The sequence below is a fragment of the Bombina bombina genome, chromosome 4 (assembly GCF_027579735.1).
Source record: "Bombina bombina isolate aBomBom1 chromosome 4, aBomBom1.pri, whole genome shotgun sequence".
In the NCBI taxonomy this organism is placed as follows: Eukaryota; Metazoa; Chordata; class Amphibia; order Anura; family Bombinatoridae; genus Bombina; species Bombina bombina.
In genome coordinates this window covers 991,649,039-991,664,800 of record NC_069502.1, presented here as the reverse complement: position 1 = coordinate 991,664,800, position 15,762 = coordinate 991,649,039, and the positions used below count along the sequence as shown (strand labels likewise).

Sequence of the window (15,762 nt, the reverse complement as noted above, 5' to 3'; positions counted from 1 at the left end):
TACAGTGAGGTCTGTGTGGAGACCCTATTTAAAGGGATATTATACACTCATTTTATTATTTCCATAAATGTTTTATAGATCTATTTATATAGCCCATATATATATATATTTTTTTAAATGTATAGTTTTGCTTATTTTTAAATAACATTGCTCTGATTTTCAGACTCCTAACCAAGCCCCAAAGTTTTAGGAGAATACCGACAGATACCTACTCCAGCTTGCTCCTGTTTGTGTAAAGGGTAGGGGGAGGGAGGGAGTGTCTTATTACCCACTTGCAGTGGGCTTTCCAGCTACCTTTTCAAAAGAGCTAAACTGAGAGCTTCTAAATAAGTTTTTAAACAGTTTTATATTGGATTTTTATATCGGTATCTGTGCATTTTATTCTTTATATTGTCTATTACATGCAGTTATATAAACATTGTTGTATACTGTCCCTTTAAGAGCCCACCAATAGGGTATACGTATGTACTTTTAAATTAAGGCTATAAATAATATTTCAAAATGTGAATGTTGGTATATCTCAAAAGCTGTTTTCCATAATTATACAGTAATTGTCGGTGATAGAAATAATACTACTTACTTGCTTGCATCGGGCACATGTTAGCCAATTTATCGTGCCCCACAATCTCCAATATACATCTCTCCACGACTTTAGCTCCTCAAATAAATTTGCCAAGTACTCATGAATGTCCCATGTTTTGTCCCTGTGTATGGGATGCAATTTATTATAATGCATAGTGTAACCCAAACCAGTAAAATACATAAAGCAAAAAACAAATATTTAGGAGGAAATAGACCATTGCATGTTGTCACGCTAGATAGAATGCTTTAATTTTGGCACAATATATTGTATATAGAAGCCATTGATATATGCAATTAAAGGATCATGAGACCCCAAAAAACATAATTTATGTAAGAACTTACCTGATAAATTCATTTCTTTCATATTAGCAATAGTCCATGAGCTAGTGACGTATGGGGATATACATTCCTACCAGGAGGGGCAAAGTTTCCCAAACCTCAAAATGCCTATAAATACACCCCTCACCACACCCACAATTCAGTTTAACGAATAGCCAAGAAGTGGGGTGATAAGAAAGGAGCGAAAGCATTAAAAATAAGGAATTGGAATAATTATGCTTTATACAAAAAAATCATAACCACCACAAAAAGGGTGGGCCTCATGGACTCTTGCTAATATGAAAGAAATGAATTTATCAGGTAAGTTCTTACATAAATTATGTTTTCTTTCATGTAATTAGCAAGAGTCCATGAGCTAGTGACGTATGGGATAGCAGATACCCAAGATGTGGAACTTCCACGCAAGAGTCACTAGAGAGGGAGGGACAAAATAAAGACAGCCAATTCTGCTGAAAAAATAATCCACAACCCAAATCAAAAGTTTTAATCGTAATAATGAAAAAAACTGAAATTATAAGCAGAAGAATCAAACTCAAACAGCTGCCTGAAGTACTTTTCTACCAAAAACTGCTTCAGAAGAAGAGAAAACATCAAAATGGTAGAATTTAGTAAAAGTATGCAAAGAAGACCAAGTTGCTGCTTTGCAAATCTGATCAACAGAAGCTTCATTCCTAAAAGCCCAGGAAGTAGAAACTGACCTAGTAGAATGAGCCGTAATCCTTTGAGGCGGGGACTTACCCGACTCCACATAAGCATGATGAACCAAAGACTTTAACCAAGATGCCAAGGAAATGGCAGAAGCTTTCTAAACTTTCCTGGAACCAGAAAATAACAAAAAAGTCTTTCTAAAATCTTTAGTAGCTTCAACATAATATTGCAAAGCTCTTACTACATCCAAAGAATGTAAAGATCTCTCCAGAAAATTCTTAGGATTAGGACACAATGAAGGGACAACAGTTTCTCTACTAATGTTGTTAGAATTCACAACCTTTGGTAAAAATTGAAATGAAGTCCGCAACACCGCCTTATCCTGATGAAAAATCAGAAAAGGAGATTCACAAGAAAGAGCAGATAACTCAGAAACTCTTCTAGCAGAAGAGATGGCCAACAGAAACAATACTTTCCAAGAAAGTAATTTAATATCCAGAGAATGCATAGGTTCAAAAGGAGGAGCCTGTAAAGCCCTCAGAACCAAATTAAGACTCCAAGGAGGAGAGATTGACTTAATGACAGGCTTGATACGAACCAAAGCCTGTACAAAACAATGAATATCAGGAAGATTAGCAATCTTTCTGTGAAAAAGAACAGAAAGAGCAGAGATTTGTCCTTTCTAAGAACTTGCAGATAAACCTTTATCCAAACCATCCTGAAGAAACTGTAAAATTCTAGGAATTCTAAAAGAATGCCAGGAGAAATTATGAGAAGAACACCAAGAAATGTAAGTCTTCCAGACTCGATAATAAATCTTCCTAGACACAGATTTACGAGCCTGTAACATAGTATTAATTACTGAGTCAGAGAAACCTCTATGACTAAGAATCAAGCGTTCAATTTCCATACCTTCAAATTTAATGATTTGAGATCCTGATGGAAAAATGGGCCTTGAGATAGGTCTGGCTTTAACGGAAGAGTCCAAGGTTGGCAACTGGCCATCCGAATGAGATCCGCATACCAAAACCTGTGAGGCCATGCTGGAGCCACCAGCAGTACAAACGAACGTTCCATTAGAATTTTGGAAATCACTTTTGGAAGAAGAACTAGAGGCGGAAAGATATAGGCAGGATGATAATTTCCAAGGAATTGACAATGCGTCTACTGCTTCCGCCTGAGGATCCCTGGATCTGGACAGATACCTGGGAAGTTTCTTGTTTAGATGAGAGGCCATCAGATCTATTTCTGGAAGTCCCCAGATTTGAACAATCTGAAAAAATACCTCTGGATGAAGAGACCATTCGCCCGGATGTAACGTCTGGCGACTGAGATAATCCGCTTCCCAATTGTCTACACCTGGGATATGAACCGCAGAAATTAGACAGGAGCTGGATTCCACCCATACAAGTATCCGGGATACTTCTTTCATAGCTTGAGGACTGTGAGTCCCACCTTGATGATTGACATATGCCACGGTTGTGACATTGTCTGTCGGAAAACAAATAAACGATTCTCTCTTCAGAAGAGGCCAGAACTGAAGAGCTCTGAAAATCACACGGAGTTCCAAAATGTTGATTGGTAATCTCGCCTCCTGAGATTCCCAAACCCCCTGCGCTGTCAGAGATCCCCATACAGCTCCCCAACCTGAAAGACTCGCATCTGTTGAGATCACAGTCCAGGTTGGACGAACAAAAGAGGCCCCTTGAATTAAACAATGGTGATCCAACCACCAAGTCAGAGAAGATCGAACATTGGGATTTAATGATATTAATTGTGATAGCTTTGTATAATCCCTGCACCATTGGTTCAGCATACAAAGCTGGAGAGGTCTCATGTGAAAACGAGCAAAGGGGATCGCGTCCGATGCAGCAGTCATGAGACCTAGAATTTCCATGCACAAAGCTACCGAAGGGAACGATTGAGACTGAAGGTTTCGACAAGCTGAAAACAACTTCAGACGTCTCTTTTCTTTTAGAGACAAAGTCATGGACACTGAATCTATTTGAAAGCCCAAAAAGGTTACCTTTGTCTGAGGAATCAAAGAACTCTTTGGTAAATTGATCCTCCAACCATGTCTTTGAAGAAACAACACAAGTTGATTCGTATGAGATTCTGCAGAATGTAAAGACTGAGCAAGTACCAAGATATCGTCCAAATAAGGAAAAACCGCAATACCCTGTTCTCTGATGACAGAGAGAAGGGCACAGAGAACCTTTGAAAAGATCCTTGGAGCTGTTGCTAGGCCAAACGGAAGGGCAACAAACTGGTAATGCTTGTCTAGAAAAGAGAATCTCAGGAACTGATAGTGATCTGGATGAATTGGAATATGAAGATATGCATCCTGTAAGTCTATTGTAGACATATAATGCCCTTGCTGAACAAAAGGCAGAATAGTCCTTATAGTCACCATTTTGAATGTTGGTATCCTTACATAACGATTCAATATTTTTAGATCCAGAACTGGTCTGAAGGAATTCTCCTTCTTTGGTACAATGAAAAGATTTGAGTAAAACCCCAGACCCCGTTCCAGAACTGGAACTGGCACAATTACCCCAGCCAACTCTAGGTCTGAAACACATTTCAGAAATGCCTGAGCCTTCACTGGGTTTACTGGAATGTGAGAGAGAAAAAAATCTTCTCACAGGCGGCCTTACCTTGAAACCTATTCTGTACCCTTGTGAAACAATGTTCTGAATCCAAAGACTGTGAATCGAATTGATCCAAATATCTTTGAAAAATCATAACCTGCCCCCTACCAGCTGTGCTGGAATGAGGGCCGCACCTTCATGAGGATTTGGGAGCTGGTTTTGACTTTCTAAAAGGCTTGGATTTATTCCAGACTGGAGAAGGCTTCCAAACGGAAACCGTTCCTTTAGGGGAAGGGTCAGGCTTCTGTTCTTTATTCTGACGAAAGGAATGAAAACGATTAGCAGCCCTGTATTTACCTTTAGATTTTTTGTCCTGAGGCAAAAAAGTTCCTTTCCCCCCAGTAACAGTTGAAATAATAGAATCCAACTGTGAACCAAATAATTTATTACCTTGGAAAGAAAGAGAAAGCAAAGTTGACTTAGAAGTCATATCTGCATTCCAAGATTTAAGCCATAAAGCTCTTCTAGCTAAAATAGCTAAAGACATATACCTGACATCAATTCTAATGATATAAAAAATGGCATCACAAATAAAGTTATTAGGATGTTGAAGAAGTTTAACAATGCTATAAGCATTATGGTCTGATACTTGTTGCGCCAAAGCATCCAACCAGAAAGTGGAAGCTGCAGCAACATCAGCCAAAGAAATAGCAGGTCTAAGAAGATTACCTGAACATAAATAAACTCTCCTTAGAAAAGATTCAAGCTTCTTATCTAAAGGATCCTTAAAGGAAGTACTATCCGCTGTAGGAATAGTAGTACGTTTAGCAACAGTAGAAATAGCCCCATCAACTTTAGGGATCTTGTCCCAAAATTCTAATCTATCAGATGGCACAGGGTACAATTTCTTAAACCTTGGAGAAGGAGTAAATGAAGTACCCAGACTATTCCATTCCCTAGAAATTACTTCTGAAATAGCATCAGGAACTGGAAAAACTTCTGGAATAACTACATGAGGTTTAAAAACCGAATTTAAACGCTTAGTAGATTTAGTATCAAGAGGATTAGACTCCTCCATATCTAATGCAATCAATACTTCTTTAAGTAAAGAACGAATAAACTCCATCTTAAATAAATATGAAGATTTGTCAGTGTCAATATCTGAGGCAGAATCTTCAGAACCAGAAAGATCCTCATCAGAAACAGATAAGTCAGAATGATGGCGGTCACTTAAAAATTCATCTGAAATATGAGAAGTTTTAAAAGAGCTTTTACGTTTACTGGAAGGAGGAATAACAGACAGAGCCTTCCTAATAGAATTAGAAACAAATTATTTTACATTAACAGGGACATCCTGAACATTAGATGTTGAAGGAACGACAACAGGTAAAGGATTATTACTAATGGATACCCTATCTGCATTAGAAAGTTTATCATGACAACTAACACAAACTACAGCCAGAGGAATAGATACCAAAAGTTTACAACAAATGCACTTAAATTTGGTAGAACCAGCATCAGGCAGCGTCTTTCCAGAAGTAGATTCTGATCCAGGGTCAGGTTGAGACATCTTGCAATATGTAATAGAAAAAACAACATATAAAGCAAAATTATCAAATTCCTTAAAGGACAGTTTCAGGAATGGGAAAAAATGCCAAATAAACAAGCTTCTAGCAACCAGAAGCAATGAAAAAGTGAGATTTAAATAATGTGGAAAGAGGTGGAGACAAAAATGACGCCCACATTTTTGGCGCCAAGTATGACGCCCACATTATTGGCGCCAAGTACAACGCCCATATTTTTGGCGCCAAGAATGACACCACATCCTGTGACGCTGAAAAAACGACGCCCACATTTTTTGGCGCAAAAAAAGTCTGTAACACGTATACGTGAAAAATGACGCAACTACGAAAAAACTTAGTAGATAGCTAAACCAGTACTGAAACGAGAATCAGTAGAGGTAATGGTATATAAGAGTATATCGTCGATCTGAAAAGGGAGGTAGGAGAAGAAATCGACCGATAACAGAGAACCTATGAAATAGATCCCCTAGAGGAAGACCATTGTATTCAAATAGGCAATACTCTCTTCACATCCCTCTGACATTCACTGCACTCTGAGAGGAAAACCGGGCTCCAGCCTGCTGCGAAGCGCATATCAACGAAGAATCTAGCACAAACTTACTTCACCACCTCCATGGGAGGCAAAGTTTGTAAAACTGAATTGTGGGTGTGGTGAGGGGTGTATTTATAGGCATTTTGAGGTTTGGGAAACTTTGCCCCTCCTGGTAGGAATGTATATCCCATACGTCACTAGCTCATGGACTCTTGCCAATTACATGAAAGAAATTGATAATAGGAGTAAATTAGAAAGTTGCTTCAAATTGCATGCTCTATCTGAATCATGAAAGTTTAATTTTGACAAGACTATTCCTTTAATATAAAATAAATCAAAATGTATTTACACCTTACCCAAAAGCACTTAATCAGGTTGTGTTATTTATTTTCAGCCAAGCCAAACAAAATCAATTCAAATATCACTGGAAAAATCCTTAAAACATTTCCATATAATATTATTATCATCTTCATAATTTATTTATAAAGTACCAATATATTCCACAACAGTTTGGCAATAGCTGCATGATAATAGAATAATACTTATAATTCTACGAAAAATAGATGTGCACAGCGGAAAACATTTTTTGGTTAATTTCGGACCGATTCAGATTTTTTCGAATTTCGGTTCGGATTAAAATAAATTCGGATGTATTTGTTTCGGATTTGATTCGTAAATTTGGAAGTTCGGTATGTGTTATGTTGATTCAGATGGTTCCATGTCCATGGGTATTCGAATGTAACAAATAAATCCGAACGAATTCGGATTTATTTGTTACAAATGCATTTGGAATTGGATTAGTTTAGTTTCGTTGCTAGGGTAATTCGGAAATTCGAATAGATTGTAATCTCCGAATTTGGCAAATTTGTCCGAATTTCGATTCGGAACAAAACACACATGTCTAATGAAAAAGGGTAAAAGACACAGCGCGGGAATTATCATCTAATGTACATCACCTTCATCTACAGTTAATGAGAGTCTACAGCTCTGTAGTTCCTTGTTTGCTTTTAAATGATACAATAAAAGTTACTTTTTATTCACGCTTGAAGACTTTTCTCCTAAAACTGTATTTAAAAGCATTCTTTTAAGAATCGTTTGGGAGACGCTCGTCATGAGAGCCCTGTTATTCTATCGATATATTCTAAAAAAGTGGGCTGAACCTCTTTATGCTGACGAGTTGCGACGTGTCTCCTATAGGATATCATGGGGATCACAACTTCAGAAAAAGTCCGCCAACATCACCACTGAGCTGTAGGGGGGGGCTGTCTTTAAAGAGCTGTTATGTAGGGGGAGCCATTTTTAAAGCGTGTTTACACAAAATACACTGTGCATTCACGAAAATAAAAAAGGTTTTATGTGTAGAATCACTTTTGATTATGCATATGTTTATTCAGTTTTACTTGAATTTAAGGAGCCGTTTTGTACCTACAGGGCAGGTAGGCTCCTAAGATTAAAAGCTAAAGCAAGTGCATGGGTAGTTGATAGAGAAGGTGAGGGGTCCGAGGTGAGAACCATAAGAAAAACAGGTTGATGCATTACAAATCTGAACACCTGAGATGAAGGAAAGGAAATTCCAGAGAGTAGGTGAAGCTCTACAAAAGTCATGAAGACTATAGTATTACTTACAGGTTAACTCCCACTCTTCTACCTACCAGGAGTAAGTACTCATATTTACATTATAATAAAAAATAATAAGTATATCAAATATCAAGTACCAAATATAAATTTGCAAAGACAGAACATGAAATGATTTTGCCATTCTTTTTATTGTACAGAATAGGAAAATTGCTACAATGACATGCCCTCTTCTTTGTTATGAGGATCGGCTCTGAATTAGGTGAGGCAAACATATGTATACATGTTATCATCATCACCAGCACCACCTTAAAGGGACAGTATACTATAAAATTGTTTTTCCCTTAATGTGTTTTAAATTACTTTTTTTTACCAGCTGCAGAGTATAAAATGTATGAGATTTGTTTTTTTTAAGGCTTATTTGTGTATATGAATTAGCTGATTTTGTGTTTTGAAGCCACAACCTAATAAAATGGGTTGAGCTTGTAGGTATACTCAGATCTTATTACTTTATCACATTGTGTACATATACCTGCTTATTTATCTTATATCTGTCCATAAACCAATCACCAATACTTGGAGAGAATAATGGAAAATTAACATTTTATTACCTTATCTATTCTATACCCCACTGGGAGTGTAATTTCTTCTACTGGCTGTGTTAATACAGCTTGGCCTCGTGGCCAAAAACTTTCAGGATGGGTCGGGGATACCACAGGCTAAATAAACTAATTAAAATGCCAATATAAGATTAATGGAAATACTTGTAAACAATTTAATACATTCCAGCAGGTAAAGTGGATCATTGATAACAAATTAAAGGGGACAACATTTTTGAGTAAACTGTCCCTTTAAGCAACAGTTAGTTTAAAAAAAAAAAAAAAAAGAGAATACAAAATGTTGTTGTTTTTTGGTAGAAACAACCTAGTTTTGCCTATGAGATAAGAGGCTCCATTTAAATGATATATTTCTGCTTCCTCATGCAAGTCACATGGTACAGAATAAATACAGATTTGTATAGAAATTAAATTACCTGATATGAAAGTACACAATATTTCCATGTTGATCTATGTGAATTTTCCCTGGTAGACAAGAGATCTTTTGCTCAGCTTCTTTTGTCAGCAGTCTTTTACAAAGAGAACATCTAACAAGAAACAACAAGACTTACGTTTTTAGCCCAACATTTATAGCATTCTAGGAGTTTTTGACAAAAATAATCAATTATAAAGAAAAAACATAAGTACAGATGTTTATATGTGCAATATTATCTGGGAACTATATGATTAATACAACGTAATTGTACAAATTGCACATTCTAGTGCTACAACCAGCTCACTAGCTGTCCAGCTAGCTAATAATCCTTTGTATATCCATTTAAAAAAAACTCTGCTTCAAACTCACTCCATGAGGCCCATTTATCAAGCTCCGGATGGATCTTGAGGGCCCGTGTTTCTGGCGAATCTTCAGACTCGCCAGAAACACAAGTTATTGAGCAGCGGTCTAAAGACCGCTGCCCCATAACCCTGGCCGCCTGCTCTGATGAGGCGGACAGGAATCGCCACAATTCAACCCTATCGAGTACGATCGGGTTGATTGACACCTCCCTGCTGGCAGCCGATTGGCCGCGAGTCTGCAGGGGGCGGCGTTGCACCAGCTGCTCTTGTGAGCTGCTGGTGCAATGCTGAATACGGAGAGCGTATTGCTCTCCGCATTCAGCGATGTCTGTCGGACCTGATCCGCACTGTCGGATCAGGTCCAACAGACGTTTGGTAAATCGGCCTCCATATCTACAAAAAAACAAACCTCAGCTTTAAGAGTAGCTGATAGACTTGCTGCTTTTTATACAAAAGGGGTATATTCTCCCAAACCCCATTTAATAAGCAGACTTGTCTAAATTAGTAAATACAAGGTAACAGCTATAAATCACTAAAAACAGCTTTTCATTTAGAAAAGGTTTCTCAGCTGGTAAATACTTTGAGGAAATGGGTCATACAAATTGGACTGTATCCTGAACCAGTGGGCTAAGAACTGTATCTAAAACAAGAAAAAAGGGCTATTTGGTTGCACACAATTTTTTTTAATTTTAAAAAAAGGTATTGGAAGAATATACTGCAATGGAGTAAAGTGCTAGCAAGACAGCTACTAACCATTAAAAAAACCTCTTCATATGCATCTAGTCACATGTTTCATATAGTAATACTCAAGTTTCCTCAGAGTGTTGTACTGTATTCAAGTCCAACCTTGTCCCTAAAGCTGTATATTGGTAACCTTGCTCTTAGTTCTGTCATAAAATGTATATCTGGCATACAGTCAATCGAAATGCCTAGTACAAAAAAATCAAATCTTGTACAAAATACACTTGTGCTCGGATCATTCCTAATGCCAGTTCTTGTACTCAATCTTGTATGTATCAACATAACACCACAATTCATTCATATTCATCTTCTTATAATAGATTGTTGTATAATATAGTGAACAAATTCTCCATAGCTCCTACTTTAGGAAAAGTTACTGCATTTTTTTTTTTTAAATAAAATCCTTTTTTACTTTCCTCTTGTCCCTTCTTCTAACTGGCTTACTGACAATATCCTTATTTTGAGCGGTATAGGATCAATCCTGGTGTGGGGATTTTTACACTAGAATATTATCTTATCTATTTTCTACACTAGAATGTCCCTTAAAGAGACAGCCAAGTCCAAAAAAAAAAAAAAAAAAAACACTTTCAGGTTTTAAATAGGGCATGTAATTTTAAACAAACTTTCCAATTTACTTTTATCACCAATTTTGCTTTGTTTTTTTTGGTATTCTTGGGTGAAAGCTAAACCTAGGAAGGCACATATGATAATTTCTAAGCCCTTGAGGGCCTCCTCTTATCACATGCTTTTTTATTTGCTTTTCACAACAGGGGAGAGCTAGTTCATGTAAACCATATAGATAACATTGTGATCACGCCCGTGGATTGTGGCAGACACTGCCCTAATTGGCTAAAATAAAAGTCAATAGATAATAACTAAAATGTCATGTGATCAGGAGGCTGTCAGAAGAAGCTTAGATACAAGTTAATCACAGAGGTAAAAAGTATATTATTATAACAGCATCGGTTGTGCAAAACTGGGGAATGGGTAATAAAGGGATTATCTATCTTTATAAACTACAAAATTCTGGTGTTGACTGTCCCTTTAAACTAAAAGGGACAGTAAAGTCAAAATGAAACTTTCATGATTCGGATAGAGGGACCGATTCATCAAGGGCCGAATGGCCCCTGATGCCCCTGTTTCCGTGAGAGCCTTCAGGCTCGCTGGAAACAGCAGCTATGAAGCAGCGATCTTAAGACTGCTGCTCCATAAGTGGTACGCTGCCTCTGAGGCTGCGGTCTGCAATCCGCCCGATCCTATACGATTGGGCTGACACCCCTGCTAGCGGCCGATTGGTCGCGAATCTGCAGGGGGCGGCATTGCACAAGCAGTTCATAAGCGTATGCTGTCGCCATTCATCGATGTCTGTCGGACATGATCTGCTGAGCGGATCATGTCGGACAGACCAATGATAAATCGGCTCCATATATGTTGGCACTTCATAAATAAAGTAAAATAATAATGGGACCCCCTGCTGCACCAATGGTAGTTCCGCCCCTGAGCAGCACATATATGCCTCGTCATTGCCTCACCTGTTGTGTTCAGCTAGCTCCCAGTAGTGCACTGATGCCCTTCAACAAAGGATACCAAGAATATTAAGCAAACTTAATAATAGAAGTAAATTTGGAAGTTGTATGTTCTATAAGAATCATGAAAGTAAGATTTTCTTTTCATGTCCCATTAATGCTGACAATGTTTTTCTTCATTGATGCATGTTTGTGGCAACTTGGGGGATGCACATATATCCCTCCTGTCATTGGCACACAAGATGTGTTAAGCTAGCTCCCAGTAGTGCATTGCTGATACTTCAACTAAGGATAACAAGAGACTGGAGCAGATTTGATAAATAAACTGGAAAGTTATTTAAAATTATATCATCTGTCTGAATCAATAAAAATGTTGTGGTTTTGTTTTTAATATTAACTATAAAGTAATTTGTCGATCAATATAAATATTGATTATTTGTTTTAATAAAATATTAGTGTAGTATATACTCTGTCATTTTTTGTTTACAGTCTGATATAAATACTAAGTTATATCATGAAAAACTTCACTTACCTCTTTATATTGCTAAAAACAAAATAAATATACATATATATAAAGGGACATCATAACCAAATGTTAAAGCACTTGAAAGTAATGCAACATATCTGTAGAAAAGGTAACTAGAAAACATCACTTAAACATCTCTATGTAATAAAGGAAGATATTTTACATCAAAATGTCTCATCCCATCTTAAAGGGACTTTATTCAGCATACTAGTTATAGAAACTTGCTAGGGAGTGTGCATCTGGTATGTGCAAGCACAGTCATGTTGTTATTTCCCTATTCAGTTTAAGGCATTTTACTATGAAATCTCATGATATTTCAGTGAAGTCTCATGAGATCAAACTAAAGCAAAGTATAGCATCAGCACTGATGAAGCTGATTGGCTGGATTTTTTTCAACCTGCAGCTGACAGTAGCTGGAGGATAACTGTTCAAACAGCACTTACTCAGTTATGCTGCATCAGTATCAAGTGATTTAGCCTATGGGTATTATGTCCCTTTAATGACTGCAAAACAAAATAATGTCCCTTACATATAAATATACTGTGATTTATTGGCATTACACTCCTACTCAGTTGGAGTCCCGCAAGGCTCTGTTTTGGGTCCCTTGCTTTTCTCTCTCTATACATCCTCCCTTGGAAAACTTATAGCCTCCTTTGGCTTCCAGTACCACTTATATGCTGATGATACCCAAATCTATCTTTCCTCTCCTGATATTTCTCCCTCCTTACTCAACCAGATTTCCAACTGCCTCTCTGCAATTCCTATTGGATGTCTTCACACTACCTCCAACTTAATCTGTCCAAAACTGAGCTGCTTCTTATTCCCCCTCTTCGAGACATCCAACACTTGACATTGCTCTAATGGTCGGAGACTCTATTCTCAACACCTCACCCCAGGTCCGCTGTCTTGGGGTCACACTTGACTCAGAACTCACATTCAACCCACATATACAAGCGCTTACCAAATTTGTCCCTTCCTTACTAAAAAAAACTACAAAAATACTAATTCCTTCCCTCATTTTCTCAAGCATTGATTATTGCAATCTACTTCTAAATGGCCTTCCAAAGCACCGCCTCTCCTCCCTCCAATCTATTATGAATGCTACAGCTAGACTCATCCACCTAAGTTACCGATCTACATCAGCTGCTCCACTCTGCCAGTCTCTACACTGGCTCCCCATACACTCCAGAATACAACTTAAAGTATTAACCCTAACTAACAAAGCACTCAACAGTCTAACTCACAACTAAATTTCCTCTTTCATCTACAAATATTCCCCATCCAGTTCTCTTTGATCAAACTCTGACCTACGTCTCTCTACTCCTGTTATCTCTACATCCCCCTCCTGTCTCCAAGACTTCTCACATGCTGCTCCTGTCCTCTGGAACTCTCTACCCCGCTCAATAAGACTGTCTCCAACCTTGTATAGCTTCAGACGCTCCTTGAAAGCATATCTATTCAGAGAGGCTTTCCATCTCTCACCCTACCAAAATAATTATTCAACTGCCTGACTCACTGTAGCAACTACAATCCATGTGACAATCCAAACTACCCCAAACCTTATGTCTCTGCACCCTCAACCTGTAGACTGTGAGCTCTCCGGAGTAAGGCCCTCTTCCTCATGTACTAGATTTGTTTAGTTTGTTATGTTTTGTATTTTATCACAAATCCTTGTCATTGTATACCCCTATCTTTGTACCCAGCGCTATATATACATATACATATATATATACATATATACATACATATATACATATACATATATATATATATATATATATACATATACATACATATACATATACATATATATATACATATATACATATATACATATACATATATATATACATATATAGTGAAGATTGGAGTAGCCGTGTTAGTCCAGTAGATAGATGCTCAAAAAACAAAGTATTGCAGTATGCAGTGATACCTTTTTTATTGGACTAACATAATATTTAAAAGACAAGCTTTCGAGAGTTTTCCTCTCTTCCTCAGGTCTGAAGCAATACTGATCATTCTGATATAGATACACATCACATACAACAAATGGAAGGGAGGAAGGGGGGGTGAGAGGGGGTGTCATAAAAGCAGAGAATGTGTCTGAAGGAGAAAATAGCTGAGAATAGCCAGAAAGAATAAATAAACAGAGGAGAGTAAATAGGTCAGATGAGAGGAAAAACAAAAAGGAAAAAGAAACCAATATAGGACAGTAAGATGAGAGATTATAGAAAGTTATGGTAGTGTGTGAGAAAGCCAGAGTCTACATTAAGTCCTTCATTTCTGGTATTGAAATGTGTGATCATTTTCATCTCAAACGTCTTTCGTTCATGAGAGTCTTTGAAATTCCCTTTAAGAATTTTAATCCTGAGGTTAAGGATGGAGTGACCAGTCTGGGTGAAGTGATGACCAACAGGGGTACAATATTCATTTTCCTTGTGGTTTTTGATCGAGTGTCTGTGTAGATTCATTCTGAGATGCAGCTTTAGGCCAGTTTCTCCAATGTAGCAACCTCTGTCACACGCTGTACACTGTATCATGTACACCACATTAGCAGATGAGCACGAATAGGATCCCTTAATATTGTATGACGCGTTGTTGTGTCTGGCTGTGTTGTTGTCACATATATGTTGGCACAGTTTGCAGAGTGATTTGTTGCATCGTGCAGTGCCATTCTGTGTGCGCTTCTGTTCTGTGGTTAATTTGCTGCGGACCAATCTCTGTCTCAGGTTAGGCGGTTGTTTGAATGCTAGTATGGGGGGTTCAGGAAATATTTTTTTGAGTGTGGGGTCCTCTGAAATTAGTGGTTGTAGCTCTTTAATAATTTTGCGCACTCCTTCCAGAGTAGGGTTGTAAGTGACTACTAGAGGGGTTCTTGTTTTGTTTTCCTTTTCTTTGTATTGTAGGAGTCTTTCCCGTGGTGTTTTTAGGGCAGATTTGATTTTTTTAGATATTGTCCTTTCCTTGTAGCCCTTTTGCCTAAATGACTCTGACAGTGTTCTCAGGTGGTGATCTCTGTCTTTTGTGTCAGAGCAAATGCGGTGATATCTGATAGCTTGGCTGTAGATGATACCTTGTTTGGTGTGATTGGGATGGAAGCTGGAATTGTGGAGGTAGCTGTACCTGTCTGTGGGTTTTCTGTATATAGATGAATGAAGGATGCCATTGGTGACAGTTATTGTGCAGTCCAAGAAGTTCACACTATGATTTGAAAAGTCCATTTTAAGGTTTATTGACGGGTGAAATGAATTAAATGATTTGTGGAAATCTAAGAGGCTTTCTTCTCCTTCTGTCCATATTATGAAAATATCATCGATGTAACGATAATATGTATACGGTTTGTGGGGCTGAGTACATAAGAATCTGTATTCTAGGTATGCCATGAAAAGATTGGCATATTGTGGTGACATTTTTGTGCCCATCGCTGTCCCTGTCATTTGTAGGTAGTAATTGTTGTTAAAACTGAAATAGTTGTGTGTGAGTATGAATTCTATAAGCTGGGCAATAGTTGCACTATCATATTTGTGTGTTGTTTGGTGGGATGAGAGAAATTTACTGCAGGCCTCAATACCATCCTTATGCGGGATGTTGCTGTATAAGGATTCCACATCCATAGTAACTAGTATAGTGTTTCTAGGTAGTTCATTTATCATACTCTGTCATAAGAAGTCCTTATTTCAAGATCTTAAACAGGTTACACCTGAAACCAAAGCAATGGAATTAGA

The 15,762-nt window shown here is 37.7% G+C and overlaps 1 protein-coding gene across 1 annotated transcript in view; it reads right to left on the bottom strand.

The window, feature by feature from the left end:
* Positions 1 to 15,762, bottom strand: part of SANBR (SANT and BTB domain regulator of CSR) — a 168,331-nt gene that overhangs the window by 60,676 nt on the left and 91,893 nt on the right. The window contains exons 10-11 of the mRNA XM_053712047.1: positions 8,884 to 8,994; positions 581 to 704 (exon numbers count right to left, since the gene is read on the bottom strand). Of these exons, the coding sequence (XP_053568022.1) occupies positions 581 to 704; positions 8,884 to 8,994 (235 nt within the window). The remainder of the gene's footprint in view (positions 1 to 580; positions 705 to 8,883; positions 8,995 to 15,762) is intronic.